This window comes from Stomoxys calcitrans, chromosome 1 (genome assembly GCF_963082655.1).
Source record: "Stomoxys calcitrans chromosome 1, idStoCalc2.1, whole genome shotgun sequence".
In the NCBI taxonomy this organism is placed as follows: domain Eukaryota; kingdom Metazoa; phylum Arthropoda; class Insecta; order Diptera; family Muscidae; genus Stomoxys; species Stomoxys calcitrans.
The window spans coordinates 90,088,137-90,104,423 of NC_081552.1; the positions used below are offsets into that span (position 1 = coordinate 90,088,137).

The 16,287-nt window shown below is 39.0% G+C and overlaps 2 protein-coding genes across 2 annotated transcripts; both read right to left on the minus strand.

The window, feature by feature from the left end:
- Nucleotides 1–8,407: 8,407 nt before the first annotated feature.
- On the minus strand, nt 8,408–10,180 carry LOC131996397 (ATP-dependent DNA helicase pif1-like). The gene has a single exon (XM_059366065.1). The coding sequence runs from the start codon at nt 10,178–10,180 to the stop codon at nt 8,408–8,410; it is 1,773 nt and encodes a 590-aa protein (XP_059222048.1).
- A 154-nt stretch (nt 10,181–10,334) lies between these two features.
- LOC131996398 (uncharacterized) lies at nt 10,335–12,887 on the minus strand. The gene has a single exon (XM_059366067.1). It carries the CDS (start codon nt 12,885–12,887, stop codon nt 10,335–10,337), a length of 2,553 nt encoding a protein of 850 aa, XP_059222050.1.
- Between the last annotated feature and the right edge of the window lie 3,400 nt (nt 12,888–16,287).

Below are 16,287 nucleotides of genomic sequence, written 5' to 3' on the forward strand. Positions count from 1 at the left end.
TCGGATGATATCTATAGAGCTGCTATGTGGCATAAGGTATACATTTTTCACTGGATTTTGACGAAATGTGGTTCACATATATACCCGAGGTGGTGGGTATCCAAAGTTCGGCCCGGCCGAACTTAACGCCTTCTTACTTGTTTTTAAATATTTCTAAAATTGAGTTTTTAGCATATTGCTTCACTTCATCATAAATAAATATTGCCAGTTGTATACGAACTCAAATTATAAAATACTTATTGGAAAATAAACAATTTTACAGTTTGACAGTCAAGAGACGATAATTTTAGGTAGTTTTTATACTCTCCAACATAGGATGGGGGTATACTAATTTCGTCATTCTGTTTGTAACTACTCGAAATATTCGTCTAAGACCCCATAAAGTATAGGTATTCTTGATCGTCGTGACATTTTATGTCGATCTAGTCATGTCCGTCCGTCCGTCTGTCTGCCGAAAACACGCTAACTTTCGAAGGAGTTAAGCTAGCCACTTGAAATTTTGCACAAATACCTCTTATTAGTGTAGGTCGGTTGGGATTGTAAATGGGCTATATCGGACCATGTTTTGATAAACCGATCTTGGGTCTTGACTTCTTGAGCCTCTAGAGTGCGGAATTCTGATCCGATTGGAATACAATTTTGCACGACGTGTTTTGTTATGATATCCAACAACTGTGCCAAGTATGGTTTCAATCGGTCCATAACCTGATATAGCTGCCATATAAACCGATCTTGGGTCTTAACTTCTTGAGCCTCCAGAGTGTGCAATTCTTATCCGATTGGAATGCAATTTAGCACGACGTGTTTTGTTATGACATTCAACAACTGTGCCAAGTATGGTTTAAATCGGTCCATAACCTGATATAGTTGTCATATAAACCGATCCTGGGTCTTGACTTCTTGTGCCTCTAGAGGGCGCAATTCTTATCCGATTTGAATGAATTTTTGCTCGAAGTATTTCGTTACGATATCCAAAAACTGTGCCATGTAGGGTTCAAATCGGTTAATAACCTGATATAGCTGACATATAAACATATCTGGGGACTTGACTTCTAGAGGGCGCAATTCCTAGCCGATTTGACTAAAATTTGCATGACGTATTGTATCCTTATAATCTAACAACTGTGTCAAATAAGGTTCAAAACGGTTCATAGCCTGATATAGCTGCCATATAAACCGATTTGGGATCTTGACTTCTTGAGCCTCTAGAGGTCGCAATTATTATCCGACTTGCCTGAAATTTTGTACGACGGATCCTTTCATGACCGTTAACATACGTGTTTGTTATGGTCTGAATCAGTCTATAGCTAAAGCCAAAGGGCGCATTTCTTAGTCGAATTGGCTGACATTTTACACAGGTCTCCAACATATAGTTTAATTGTGGTCCAAACCGGACCATATCTTGATATCGCTCTAATAGCAGAGCAAGTCTCGGCAATTGCGATCCATAGTGGAGGGTATATAAGATTCGGGCCGAACTTAGCACGCTTTTACTTGTTTCTTTTTATCTATTTGCATTAGGAGGGGAATACTACCGCTGAATATTTTTATACCCTCCACCATAAGATGGGGGGTATACTAATTTCGTCATTCTGTTTGTAACTACTCGAAATATTCGTCTGAGACCCCATAAAGTATATATATTCTTGATCGTCGTGAAATTTTATGTCGATCTAGCCGTGTCCGTCCGTCTGTCCGTCCGTCCGTCCGTCCGTCCGTCCGTCCGTCCGTCCGTCCGTCTGTCTGTCGAAAGCACGCTAACTTCCGAAGGAGTAAAGCTAGCCGCTTGAAATTTTGCACAAATACTTCTTATTAGTGTAGGTCGGTTGGTATTGTAAATGGGCCATATCGGTCCATGTTTTGATATAGCTGCCATATAAACCGATCTTGGGTCTTGACTTCTTGAGCCTCTAGAGTGCGCAATTCTTATCCGATTGCAATGAAATTGTGCACGACGTGTTTTGTTACGATATCCAACAACAGTGCCAAGTATGGTTCAAATCGGTCCATAACCTGATATAGCTGCCATATAAACCGATCTTGGGGCTTGACTTCTTGAGCCTCTAGAGTGCGCAGTTCTTATCCGATTAGAATGAAATTTTGCACGACGTGTTTTGTTATGATATCCAACAACTGTGCCAAGTATGGTTCAAATCGGTTCATAACCTGATATAGATGCCATATAAACCGATCTGGGATCTTGACTTCTTGAGCCTCTAGAGTGCGCAATTCTTACCCGATTGAAATGAACTTTTGCACAACGTGTTTTGTTACGATATCCAATAAATGTGCCAAGTATGGTTCAAATCGGCCCATAACCTGATATAGCTGCCATATAAACCGATCTTGGGGCTTGAATTCTTGAGCCGCTAGAGTGCGAAATTCTTATCCGATTAGAATGAAAATTTGCACGATGTGTTTTGTTATGATATCCAATTACTGTGCCAAGTATGGTTTAAATCGGTCCATAACCTGATATAGCTGCCATATAAACCGATCTTGGGTCTTGACTTCTTGAGCCTCTAGAGTGCGAAATTCTTATCCGATTCGGATTAAATTTTGCACGACGTGTTTTGTTATGACATCCAACAACTGTGCCAAGTATGGTTTAAATCGGTCCATAACCTGATATAGCTGCCATATAAACCGATCTTGGGTCTTGACTTCTTGAGCCTCTAGCGTGCGCAATTCTTATCCGATCAGAATGAAATTTTGCACGACGTGTTTTGTTATGACATCGAACAACTGTACCAAGTATGGTTTAAATCGGTCCATAACCTGATATAGCTGCCATATAAACCGATCTTGGGTCTTGACTTCTTGAGCCTCTAGAGTGCGCAATTCTTATCCGATTGGAATGAAATTTTGCACGACGTGTTTTGTTATGACATCCAACAACTGTGCCAAGTATGATTCAAATCGGTCCATAACCTTATATAGCTGTCAATAAACCGATCTTGTGTCTTGACTTCTTGAGCCTCTAGAGTGCGCAATTCTTATCCGATTGCAATGAAATTTTGCACGACGTGTTTTGTTACGATATCCAACAACAGTGCCAAGTATGGTTCAAATCGGTCCATAACCTGATATAGCTGCCATATAAACCGATCTTGGGTCTTGACTTCTTGAGCCTCTAGAGGGCGCAATTCTTATCCAATTTGAATGAATTTTGACACGTAGTATTTTGTTGTGATATCCAACAACTGTGTCAAGTATGGTTCAAATAGGTTCATAACCTGATATAGCTGCCATATAAACCGATCTGGGATCTTGACTTCTTGAGCCTCTAGAGGTCGCAATTATTATCCGATTTACCTGAAATTTGATTTTTATATATAAAGATGTTGCGCTTTGTTTGTTTGTTTATATGTTTGTTTGTTGGTTCCGTATAGACTTAAAAACGGCTGAACCGAATTTCATGAAATTTTCACAGATGGTAGAGTTCGGGCCCCCGGCGAAAATAGGGTACTACATTTTTATACCCTCCACCATAAGATGGGGGGTATACTAATTTCGTCATTCTGTTTGTAACTACTCGAAATATTCGTCTGAGACCCCATAAAGTATATATATTCTTGATCGTCGTGACATTTTATGTCGATCTAGCCATGTCCGTCCGTCTGTCCGTCTGTCCGTCCGTCCGTCCGTCCGTCCGTCCGTCTGTCTGTCGAAAGCACGCTAACTTCCGAAATAGTGAAGGTAGCCGCTTGAAATTTTGCACAAATACTTCTTATTAGTGTAGGTCGGTTGGTATTGTAAATGGGCCATATCGGTCCATGTTTTGATATAGCTGCCATATAAAACGATCTTGGGTCTTGACTTCTTGAGCCTCTAGAGTGCGCAATTCTTATCCGATTTGGCTCAAATTTTGCACGACGTGTTTTGTTATGATATCCAACAACTGCGCCAAGTATAGTTCAAATCGGTCGATAACCTGATATAGCTGCCATATAAACCGATCTTGGGTCTTGACTTCTTGAGCCTCTAGAGTGCACAATTCTTATCCGATTGGGATGAAATTTTGCACGACGTGTTTTATTGTGATATCCAACAACTGTGCCAAGTACGGTTCAAATCGGTCCATAACCTGATATAGCTGCCATATAATCCGATCGTGGGTCTTGACTTCTTGAGCCTCTAGAGGGCGCAATTCTTATCCGATTAGAATGGAATTTCGCACGACGTGTTTTGTTATGATATCCAACAACTGTGCCAAGTATGGTTGAAATCGATCCATAACTTGATATAGCTGTCATATAAACAGATCTGGGGATTTGACTTCTTGAGCTTCTAGAGGGCGCAATTCCTATCCGATTTGGCTAAAATTTTGCAGGACGTATTTTATTTTTACTTTCAACAACTGTGTTAAAATTGTTTTATAACCTGATATAGCTGCCATATAAACCGATCTGGGATCTTGACTTCTTGACCCCTAGAGGTCGCAATTATTATCCGATATGCCTGAAATTTTGTACGACGGATCCTCTCATGACCATGAACAAACGTGTTTATTATGGTCTGAATCGGTCTATAGCCCGATACAGATCCCATATAAATCGTTCTCTCTATTTTACTTCGTGAGCCCCAATGGGCGCAATTCTTATACGAATTGGCTGAAATTTTACACAGGTCTCCAACATATAATTTAATTGTGGTCCGAACCGGACCATATCATGATATCGTTTTAATAGCAGAGAAACTCTTTTTATACCCTCCACCATAAGATGGGGGGTATACTAATTTCGTCATTCTGTTTGTAACTACTCGAAATATTCGTCTGAGACCCCATAAAGTATATATATTCTTGATCGTCGTGAAATTTTATGTCGATTTAGCCATGTCCGTCCGTCTGTCCGTCCGTCCGTCCGTCCGTCCGTCTGTCTGTCGAAAGCACGCTAACTTCCGAAGGAGTAAAGCTAGCCGCTTGAAATTTTGCACAAATACTTCTTGTTAGTGTAGGTCGGTTGGTATTGTAAATGGGCCATATCGGTCCATGTTTTGATATAGCTGCCATATAAACCGATCTTGGGTCTTGACTTCTTGAGCTTCTAGAGTGCGCAATTCTTATCCGATTGGAATGAAATTTTGCACGACGTGTTTTGTTATGATATCCAACAACTGCGTCAAGTATGGTTCAAATCGGTCCATAACCTGATATAGCTGCCATATAAACCGATCTTGGGTCTTGACTTCTTGAGCCTCTAGCGTGCGCAATTCTTATCCGATCAGAATGAAATTTTGCACGACGTGTTTTGTTATTATATCCAATAACTGTGCCAAGTATGGTTCAAATCGGTCCATAACCTGATATAGCTGCCATATAAACCGATCTTGGGTCTTGACTTCTTGAGCCTCTAGAGGGCACAATTCTTATCCGATTTGAATGAATTTTTGCACGAAGTATTTCGTTATGATATCCAACAACTGTGCCAAGTATGGTTGAAATCGGTTTAAAACCTGATATAGCTGTTATATAAACAGTTCTGGGGATTTGACTTCTTGAGCTTTTAGAGGGCGCAATTCCTATCCGATTTGGCTGAAATTTTGCATGACGTATTTTGTTTTTACTTTCAACAACTGTGTCAAATAAGGTTCAAATCGGTTCATAACCTGATATAGCTGCCATATAAACCGATCTGGGATCTTGACTTCTTAAGCCTCTAGAGGTCGCAATTATTATCCGATATGCCTGAAATTTTGTACGACGGATCCTCTCATGACCATCAACAAACGTGTTTATTATGGTCTGAATCGGTCTATAGCCCGATACAGATCCCATATAAATCGTTCTCTCTATTTTACTTCGTGAGCCCCAATGGGCGCAATTCTTATACGAATTGGCTGTAATTTTACACAGGTCTCCAACATATAATTTAATTGTGGTAGCAGAGCAACTCTTTTCTTATATCCTTTTTTGCCTAAGAAGAGATGCCGGGAAAAGAACTCGACAAATGCGATCTATGGTGGAGGGTATATAAGATTCGGCCCGGCCGAACTTAGCACGCTTTTACTTGTTTCTGATGGTCTCGCCAGGATTCGAACCAAGGCGTTTAACATCGTAGGCGGACATGATAAACTCTGCGCTACAGTGGCCTCCATTTAGCTATTCTTTTAAATCGTTAAATTGAAAGTTATGCTGGAGGTCTTATTATTATTGATGATGACTTTAATAGTTTATCAACAGAAGGGTCGAATAAACAATTTGATTTTTTTTAATCCACTACCTGACCCGGGCCCGCTCCGCAGCGCCCTCTCTTACTTTATATGGATCAAAATTTTCCTTGGAATATTTATTTTCGACAATTAAAGAGCTTTTAGTGAAATACCATGCTACGAAAATAGTATATCGCTTAACTAACAGTTTAATCTTCATTGGTCTACGAATTTAGGTTTGGATGTAAGGTGTACTCCATTCTTAAAATTCTTCATTTCAGCCTGATATTATCATGATGTCTGATTTAGTGGTATTTTCGGGGGAGAGGTGGTCCCCCAGATACTTGGCCCTGAAAAAATGACAGCATCGTGCTCTTCTCTCAAATACCATTTATTTAAACCCCATTTTGCCATTGGCTTAAGAGGAGTTTACAGGATGAGGCGTCCCCCAAACACATGGCTCCAAAATAGGTTATCAAATTCTTTTTTAATCTCAAATACCTTTCATTTGAACCACATATTGGCATGGTCGAAAAAGAAATGGAAAAAAAAATGGAAGGGGTGATAACCTTAATATATGGTCCTACAGTTGGATATCAAATCCGTATTCTACTCCCAAATACCTTTATTTGAGCCCCATATTGCGGTGATCAGTAAAAAATTGCTGTTTGTGGGGTATTTTGGGAAAGGGGTATACCCCCAGAAAATTGGTCCCGAAAGTGGGTATCAATTCTTGCCCTATCCCCCAATACCTTTCATTTAGGGGTGTTTTGGGGAGTTTGGTGGTCCCCCAAATTCTAAGACCTGGAAATATATCAGCAACGTGCTCTATTCTCATATATCTATACATCATTTATTTGAACCCCATATTGCCACTGCCCTCAAAATTGGATATCAAATTCATTTTCTAATCTCATTTAAACTCCTTAATGCAACAGTCAGCAAATATGTTCGGTTTTTGGTATTGGCCCTAAAAACTATGAAAATTTAGTTCCACTCTCTTTAAGACCCAAATAATCTTGGTGAACAAATACGTCCTATTTGAGGGTTGTTATGGTGGTGGGACGTCCGCTAGACAATTAGCCCCTAATGTTGATATCAGATACGTGGTCTACTCCCACATACCTTTAGTTTGAGCCACATATTTCAATAGTCGGCAAACATGACCGGCTTGGGGGGTGTTTTGAGGGACGGGCGGCCACTGAATGAGTTGGCCTTGAAAATATATATCGGATTCGTGTTCCACTTTACAAACCCTCTTATTTGAGCCTCATATTCCAAATAGTCAGCAAATACTCACTATTTGGGTGGTGTTGGGGGGGTGGGGTGGCCCAATTGACACTTTTCCAGCATATTGATATTAGATTCGTGCCTTACTCCCAAAGATCCTTCATTTGAGCCCCATGTTGCTATGGTCGTAAATTTGTCCCCTTTTGGGGATGTTTTTGGGGACAGGCGGCCCCCCAAACAATTGGTCCGATATTTGGACATCAGATTCGAATTCTACACTCAAATACCTTTTATTTAAGCCCCAAAATCCCATAGTCAGTAAATAAGTCCTGTTGGGGTGTGTTTAGTGGATGGGGTGGACTCTCAGAAACGTGGTCCCACATTTGGATATAAGATTCGTATTCTATTCGCAAATACCTTTCATTTGAGTCCCATATTGTCATGGTTGGTAAATATGTCCGATTTAGGGGTGTTTTGGGGCTTGTGGTGGTCCCCCTAAAACTTGGTCCGTCAATTGGATATCAGATGCGTTTTCTTATCCTAAATATCTTTCATCTGAGTCCCATATTGTCGCGTTGGGTCTAAATATATATTTGGTAGGTTTTAGGGTGGGGCGGCCCCCCTAGGTACCCCATCCGAAATTTAGATACCAAATTTTTACTTTCAGGGTACCACATCCTGACCATATTCGTAATCTACTCGCGAATACCTATTCGAGCTCCATATTGTCATTATCGTCCAATAAACCAATTTGGGGTTTTTTTTTTGGCTGGTACTTTTGGGGTAAGGGCGAGGGTCCGCCCCTAATGCGATATCAAAAAATTATATAGCCTATAGCTTCTTCCGGACCACTCAAAGAAATCGGTTTAGCCGTTTTTGAGTCTATACGGAACAAACAAATTAACAAACCCACAAACAAACATACAAACAAACAAACATAGAAACAAACAAACACAAATTCAATTTTATATATATACTAGCGACCCGCCCCGGCTTCGCACGGGTGCAATGCAAAATATACCTACTACAGAATGTCCTTATACACAACGTTCACAGCTTTTTTGTCATTAGCCAATACAAACATGTTTTGCTTAGACGTTACTCTTGACAGCGCGACATATAATTGGCCATGTGAAAAACACTCAACACTCAAGTCTAATCCTGCAACGTTAAAAGTTTGACCCTGCGATTTATTAATGGTCATTGCAAAAGATATCTTTACCGGAAATTGTAGGCGTTTAAATTGGAACGGTAAATCTGATGGTATCAGAGGAATTCGGGGAATTAGTACATCTTCTCCGGTACCACATCCGGTGAGTATTGTGCACTCTATTATGAATTTTTTTAGTGATTTTACCAGCAAACGTGTGCCATTGCAGAGCTTAGGAGGATTCAGATTTCTTAATAAAATTACAGGACAACCTACTTTCAATTCCATTTTATGAGGAGGGAGTCCAGAAGGGTTCAAAGAATTAAGAAATTCTGTAGGAAAATGTACAGCTTCTTCCGAGTCGAGAACAGTATCGACCGAGTAGTATATTTGCGTCTGCGTATCAATTTTTGCAAGAATCAAGTTGTTTGCCTTATCTACTTGTTCGTTGGTTGGTGACAGGATGGCTCTTTCTTTGAACCAAGATAGAGTCTTACAACTTATGTTATGAATGTCAGGATAGACATTGTTGACCAAATCTTGGATGTTGTCTATCAAAACACAAAGGTTATCTAGGTTAATCCTTCCATCACTTTGAGTTAACTTTCCATTGCCAACTTTTAGCAGCATCTCTGAAAAAAGCCTGTTCTCACGTGAAGATAATGAAAGCCTCATGTTAGTTTTAAGCTCTAACTTATTAACGTATGGCCAAAGGTTGGATCTTTTTAGGGAAGCATTTATTTCGTCCGCACGTGTTCCTCTAGGGACAACCGGTAGGATTTGACGAAAGTCTCCAGAGAACAGAATTGTACATCCACCCATAGGTGCATTTTTACTGCGCAAATCGCGCATTGTCCTATCCAGTGCTTCCACAGATGTCTTGTTTGACATGGTGGCTTCATCCCAGACTATTAATGAGCAGTCACGGATCAATTTTCCTGTATTGCTCTGTTTAGAAATACTACAGACGCTTTTATTATCATCGGTAGCGATTTTCAGCGGGAGCTTGAATGTAGAGTGTGCAGTTCGGCCTCCTTCTAAAAGCGTAGCAGCAATGCCGGATGACGCGACAGCTAATGCAATTTTTCCGGTGGATCTGACTTTTGTTAAAAGCAAATTAATTAAAAATGTTTTACCTGTACCTCCTGGGGCATCAAGAAAAAATATTTTTCCTTCATTGTTATCAATTGATGATAGTAATGTAGTAAATACTTTTTTCTGATCGATGTTCAATCGTGGCTCATCTTGGGCTATATTTTGTAAAAGTTTCGATTGATCGTATGATGTTTCTCTTGTGTATTCGGCATTATTCGTTAAATCTGAGTTAATATTAGCTGGCATCGGCAGTCCAAAATCATTGATCGATTTACTCGTCAGTAGTTGCACTACTTTGTTCAATTCAAATAATGCTTCATCAAATATGTTTTGGTCATATTGTAAATCATCTGAAACTAATTCTCGCCGTTGCCGAATCAGAATATCACTGGCCATATTTTCTCTAAATTTATTCCATAGACTAACAGAATCAGTTACTTGACAAAACGCAACTATGATGGCAAATAAATATCTTAATGATGTAGCGGAACTGCAAATAGCTGCTTCTGATAATGTATTTTCCCAGTGAGAATCGTCTTCCAAGAGTCCCATAGCTTTACATGCCATTTGATAAGTATTGTAAATAACACCTTGTACAGTTCTCAGGTGTGCAAAGGATGTCGGGCCTTTTACAACATGGAGTAACATTCTCAAATGAAAGCATTCGCTGTTGTTGGGATGAATCGCGTAGACTCTACCAAGAGCATCAGTTTTTTTTTATTCCGGGGAAACCATCGACCGCAGTTCCTTGTTTTCGTCGTTGGAATGTTTTAGAACTCTGGTTCCATGTATAGTAAGTTGGAACTCTGTCATATGTCAGTGTTTTCGCGAAATCATCTTGAGCGCATAACTTGAAGAATGCTGTTAATGTAGTGTCCCGCGGGTTATAGACAACTTCTTGTATATTGTTCTCAGTGAAATATACTCTTTGTCCATTTTCTAAATGAACTGCAAGGTGGACAATAGTGGGAGCTCGGTCGTGAACTTCGAATGATAACATCCTCCATACTGCTTCAGAACTGCATATGTAACGTCCAGACTGATATGTTTCCACTTCATTTGGTGATTGTATGCTGAAAGTAGCTTGATCGCTACCTTTATTAATGTATTTAGTAACATATTGGATCGACTTTATTGAACTGCACAACTCGACGTTGATGTGGGCATCAAAAATTTTTAAAAGGAGCGGATTATGTGGAACGATCCATCGGTTATCAATATCGTAGTTTCCGACTGTGGCACTTTGCCCACCCTGATCTGGCGATCGTCGTCGATATTTGGGATATCCGTCATCGCTAGTAGATGTTTGTATTTGAAACGGCTTCGGAAATTTTTTGCTGCATTTGGAATCTCGCATACATGCAGAATTACGATTTAAAGTCCCGCAGGGACCGTGTACCCTGTGTTTTTTTACTATTTCAAACAGGACGGGATCATCTTCCTTAACCGGTAATTCAGCTGAAATTACGCTGTCGATTTGATTTGGTCTAATTTTGTTCACTAACCACACCAGCAGATGTACATGTGGCAAACCACGTTTCTGCCACTCTATAGTGTACATATGACAGCGCGGCGGACCGAATATATGAGACTTGTTAATGAGGTGTAGGAGTTTCTGTACTTTTAAATGGAAGACTCTATTAACTATATCATATCTGTCTTGTGGAGTTAAATTGGTATTAATATTTTCTTTGATTTCTGGCCAATTTGGGTTACATGTTGCAGTAATGAATAAATCAGGTTTACCGTAATGTCTGACATAAGTCATTGCGTCCTGTGATTTTTCATGTAAATATCGAGGTCCACCTGTGAATGATGAAGGTAGTATAACCAACTGTCCAATGTTGTTGCTGTGTTCATTCGCCTGTAAAGCATCCTGAAGGTGAACGTAATTTTCTGCTCTCAATTTAGTTTGATTGTTACGAATGTAAGCCAATCTCTCAGATTCAATTTTCGCATATTGATCGACAAAGTATTGGTTTGTCAACATTCCATATCTAAGCAAAGAGTTGAAATTGTTTTGTCTTGTCATTATACGGTAGCAATAGTAGTTCATACACGACACTGTCTTACGCAGAGGTGCACTACTGGTTGGGTCAACTTGAGGAACATTAATGGTATAACCATCTTCTCCGCGACATAGCATCAAAGGATATTGTAAGCTGTCATAAGATCTGTGTAACTCTGATATTTTTTGCAAATTATCATCACGACTGCGCAACACAATATCTCTTTTGTCGAATTGCTGTCCAGCTATTACCACTGCTACTTCACTCGTGGACGGCGCATTATATCGCCCTCTGTGTTCTCCAACAGGAACTTTATTTGCATGGATTACGACATTGTAGTCTGGAGTATCTACTGGAACACTCTCAATAGCAGTTTTAAAAGACTGAATGTAGCTGTTATGAGAATGTAACATATCTTGAAGAGATCTGATCAAATCTATATCTATTGGCTGTGCGACAATCGAACACCGCGTTGATGCTTGTGTATCTGGGTCTGCAATAAAATAAATTTGCAGAAATTTGTGATCATCTGGTCGAAGTGGTAGCAAGCTCCCAGCCAAGTGATACACTTGCCCTTGAATTTTAAATGTAGGCATAAAACCGCGCTCAACAACTTGCTTACTTTTGAAAGACGTCATTTGAAATGCGTTATTGTAACGGCGGATATTGCGTATGAATTGTTTGGATTTCGGATGATCACCCGTAAGCAGAGAGTGAAGTGGTTCAGGTGGAGGAAGAATTTCTTCTAATTTTACTTTTCCTTGTAAGCAACACAAACCTTTCGATTCGTCCTTGAACTTCAATGCCAAACAATATTCACACACTACTGACATAGTACCTATGGACACAATACGATCATCCTTGTAACAAATCAAAGGATCGTAATTCATGGCAGAATATTCTTTATTTACCCATCTGTGGCTGATCGGTTGTCCGTTTTGTTCAGCGTTACTATGTGTCTGTGCTGATTCTCTCGTTCTCTGTATTCGATTTCTATTCTGGCTGAGGCGAGCCTCATGATCTACAGAGGATTCTCTGGCTCTCTGAACTCTACGTCTAACCCGATCCTGGCTGCGGCGAGCCTCACGCTCCATTGAGGATTCTCTTTCTCTCGCAGTTCTATTTCTTTCTCGGAGCTGGCTGAGGCGAGCCTCGCGTTCCGTTGACGATTCTTCATCTCTTGCTGAACGTGCTCTTCTGGCATTCACTGTACTACGACCTATGTTCGCACGACGACGTCTTCCGGACATGACTTTATAATGTCTGTTCAAAATTTTATACTTAGGTACTCAGTACTTGATTAAACTCACAACTTAAAACTATACGTATGATTATGAACTAATTGCACTAATTATTGGTTAGTGCTGGAGTGAAAAATATTTACTTACTATTCGTTAATTTATCTTTTATAAGAGTATGTAATTTATGTCAAAGAATATATTTATAGTTAATTAATATATTACAAAAATAAAAGATTATCAACAACAAAATATACCTATTCTATTCAGTTCTTCTATTGAAAATGCTCGCCCTAATACTAAATAGCCTTAACTCTAAATTCAAATCAAAGTCTTAATGGAAGAAATACCAAGAAATATGGTTTTAAGCTAATCATATCTAACCTAATGTACTTACAATACTACTAATATAATAAATTTGTAATATCTTCGGTAATATTCACTTAAATTACATGCTGTAAAAAGCATATTGATCTATAATAAACGGTTAGTGGATCGCCAAAAACAATAACAAACTGCATGCACCAAGTGCATGTACATTTGGTGCATAGGTAGTAACAACAAACATTATGGACAAGACAAAAAATACAACAACAATACCTACCATCACTGGCTCCAAGTCAGAAGGTGTAAATTTAAGTGAGGAAAGTGAAGACGATGAAAACAACTGGCAGACGGTAGCTACGAAAAGAAGAAATGCAGGGTCTCCCAACATTTTTCAAGGAAAACGTATGCATATTGATGACGGACCTTCAACATCTAACAGATACCAAGCCTTGGCCAACGACAATGCAGATACTAGCCCTAGTAATGATGCTGTCACTAGTGAACCGAAACCACCACCAATTTTTATACCTCATGTGACAGATATTGTTAAAATGGTAAATAGGATCAACAAAGAAATTCCTTCTACGGACTACCACTACAAATCTCTAAGTGATGGTCAAATTCGTATTGCAATAAAGAATGTGGATTCCTACAGAAAAGTCATTAAGTATTTAGACCAAGAAAATTTTAGCTATCATACTTTCCAATTGAAAAAGGAAAGGGCATTCCGAGTAATTATAAAAGGTCTTCACCATACTACACCTATAGCGGACATAAAAGCAATGCTGCTCAGTCTGGGGCACCAGGTCAGAAGTGTTCGAAATGTTATTAGCAGGGTGTCTAAAATGCCTCTTCCAATGTTCTTTGTCGATGTCGATCCAAAAGAAAATAACAAAGAAATTTACAATATTAGAACATTTGATAATGCTATTATATCAATTGAAGCACCTAAAAAATTTGAAGACATAGTCCAATGCCACAGATGCCAAGATTTTGGCCACACTAAATCATACTGTAAAAAGGATTTTCGTTGCGTTAAATGCGGAAAGGACCATGCAACAGGGCAGTGCACGAAATTGCCAACTACACCAGCCAAATGTGTACATTGTAACAACGAACATACTGCCAGTTACCGAGGTTGTGTAGTTTATCAAAAGCTATTGCATTCTAGAAATATTCGAACGAATAAAACTCAAAATATTTCAAACGAAAGCAGCCACTATCTACAATCTGGAAACCAGCACAACAACATACCCCGTTTTCAAGATTCTAATAACCTTACCTACGCGCAAGCTGTAAGAGATGACCAACCAGGTTTGAATAATGTTCTAAGTAAAATAGAGACAATGCTTGCCAAACAAATAGAATTGACGAATACGTTAATGAATATGATGTCAATGCTCATTTCTAAGTTATGCAAGTAAATCTTTTAATAGCTGTATGGAATGCCAATGGTATTCTAAATCATATTAATGAAATAGAACTATTCCTTAAAAATAATCTTATTGATATACTATTAGTATCTGAATCACACTTAACAAGTAAGTCTTATATTAAATTAAACGGATATGATATTATTACGACAAATCACCCAGAAAATCGAGCTCATGGAGGAGCTGCTGTCATAATACGATCAAATATTAAATATGATATTGCAGATCCTGTTTCTGAAAACTTTATCCAAGCTGCGGGAGTGGTTTTAACTTGCAATAATTCAAAGACGTCAATATACTCTGCCTATTTTCCTCCTCGCTTCAATGTAAAATCTGATACATTCCACCAATTTTTTAGTAAATTTGGAAATAAATTTATTGTAGGCGGCGACTTCAATGCCAAGCACCCATGGTGGGGTTCAAGGCTAATAAACCCAAAAGGAAGCGAGCTTTATAAATGTATATCCACCAATCACTACAGTGTTTTATCAACCGGTAGCCCAACATACTGGCCCAGCGATCCAAACAAAAGACCTGATCTCTTGGATTTTATAATTTTTAGCGGTATTCCCCAGGCATGCCTAGACATTGCTACAAGTGACGATTTAAGTTCAGATCACAGCCCAGTCATAGTAAACTTTTGTACATCGTATTGTAAACGGCAAGCAAAACCACAACTGTTTTCAGCAAAAACTGACGTCAATTTCTTTAAGCATTGGATTGAAAAAGGTTTAAACCTAAATATATCACTTAAAACACCTGATGAATTAGATAGAGCGATAGAAACTTTTACTAATTTGATCCACGAATCTGCACACCTTGCTACCCCGCATAAGGACGAAAAATCTTGTTCTGATGTTCGTATTTCATATAAAATCAAAAAGTTGATAGCACAAAAGCGGCGATTGCGTAAAATTTGGCAGACAACAAGACACCCAGATGACAGAACAAATTATAATAGAGCCAAAAACTCTTTGACGAACACATTAAAAGAATACAAAAACGATTCTATTAACGCGTTTTTAAGCAACCTTAGTCCTTCCAATAATAAAGAGCACAGCATCTGGAAAGCAACCAAATTTCTAAAAAGACCACAGAAAAGAAACATCCCTTTCAAAAACACTTGTGGTGTATGGTGCAGAAATGATAAAAACAAATCGGAAGCCTTTAAAGAATTTCTAGAAGAAACGTTCAGTCCATTTTCGTTTTGTGAAGCTGAGGATGAAAGGAAAATTAAAGATTTTCTGGATGTACCGTGCCAAATGTATCGGCCGATAAAACATTGTTCACCGCGAGAAGTTGAGAGAGAAATAATAAAATTAAACCCTAAGAAATCCCCTGGCTATGACTTCATTGATGCCAAAATACTAAAATCACTACCGCGTAAAGGTTTAATTTTTCTGTCGCTACTATTTAACGCAGCTCTTAGATTAACATATTTCCCCTTTCAATGGAAATTCGCAAAGATTTTCATGGTCTTGAAACCCAACAAACCGGAAGACGTTATATCATCTTATAGGCCTATTAGTCTGTTGCCAGTGATATGCAAAGTCTTTGAAAAACTTATTCAAAAAAGACTGTCCCCCGTGCTCGAAAAACTAAATATAATTCCAGAACATCAATTTGGTTTTAGGCACGGACATGGGACAGTA

Coding starts and splice junctions, on each gene's coding strand:
- LOC131996398 (XM_059366067.1), bottom strand. CDS start 12,887: ATGTCCGGAAGACGTCGTCGTGCGAACATAGGTCGTAGTACAGTGAAT.
- LOC131996397 (XM_059366065.1), bottom strand. CDS start 10,180: ATGGGACTCTTGGAAGACGATTCTCACTGGGAAAATACATTATCAGAA.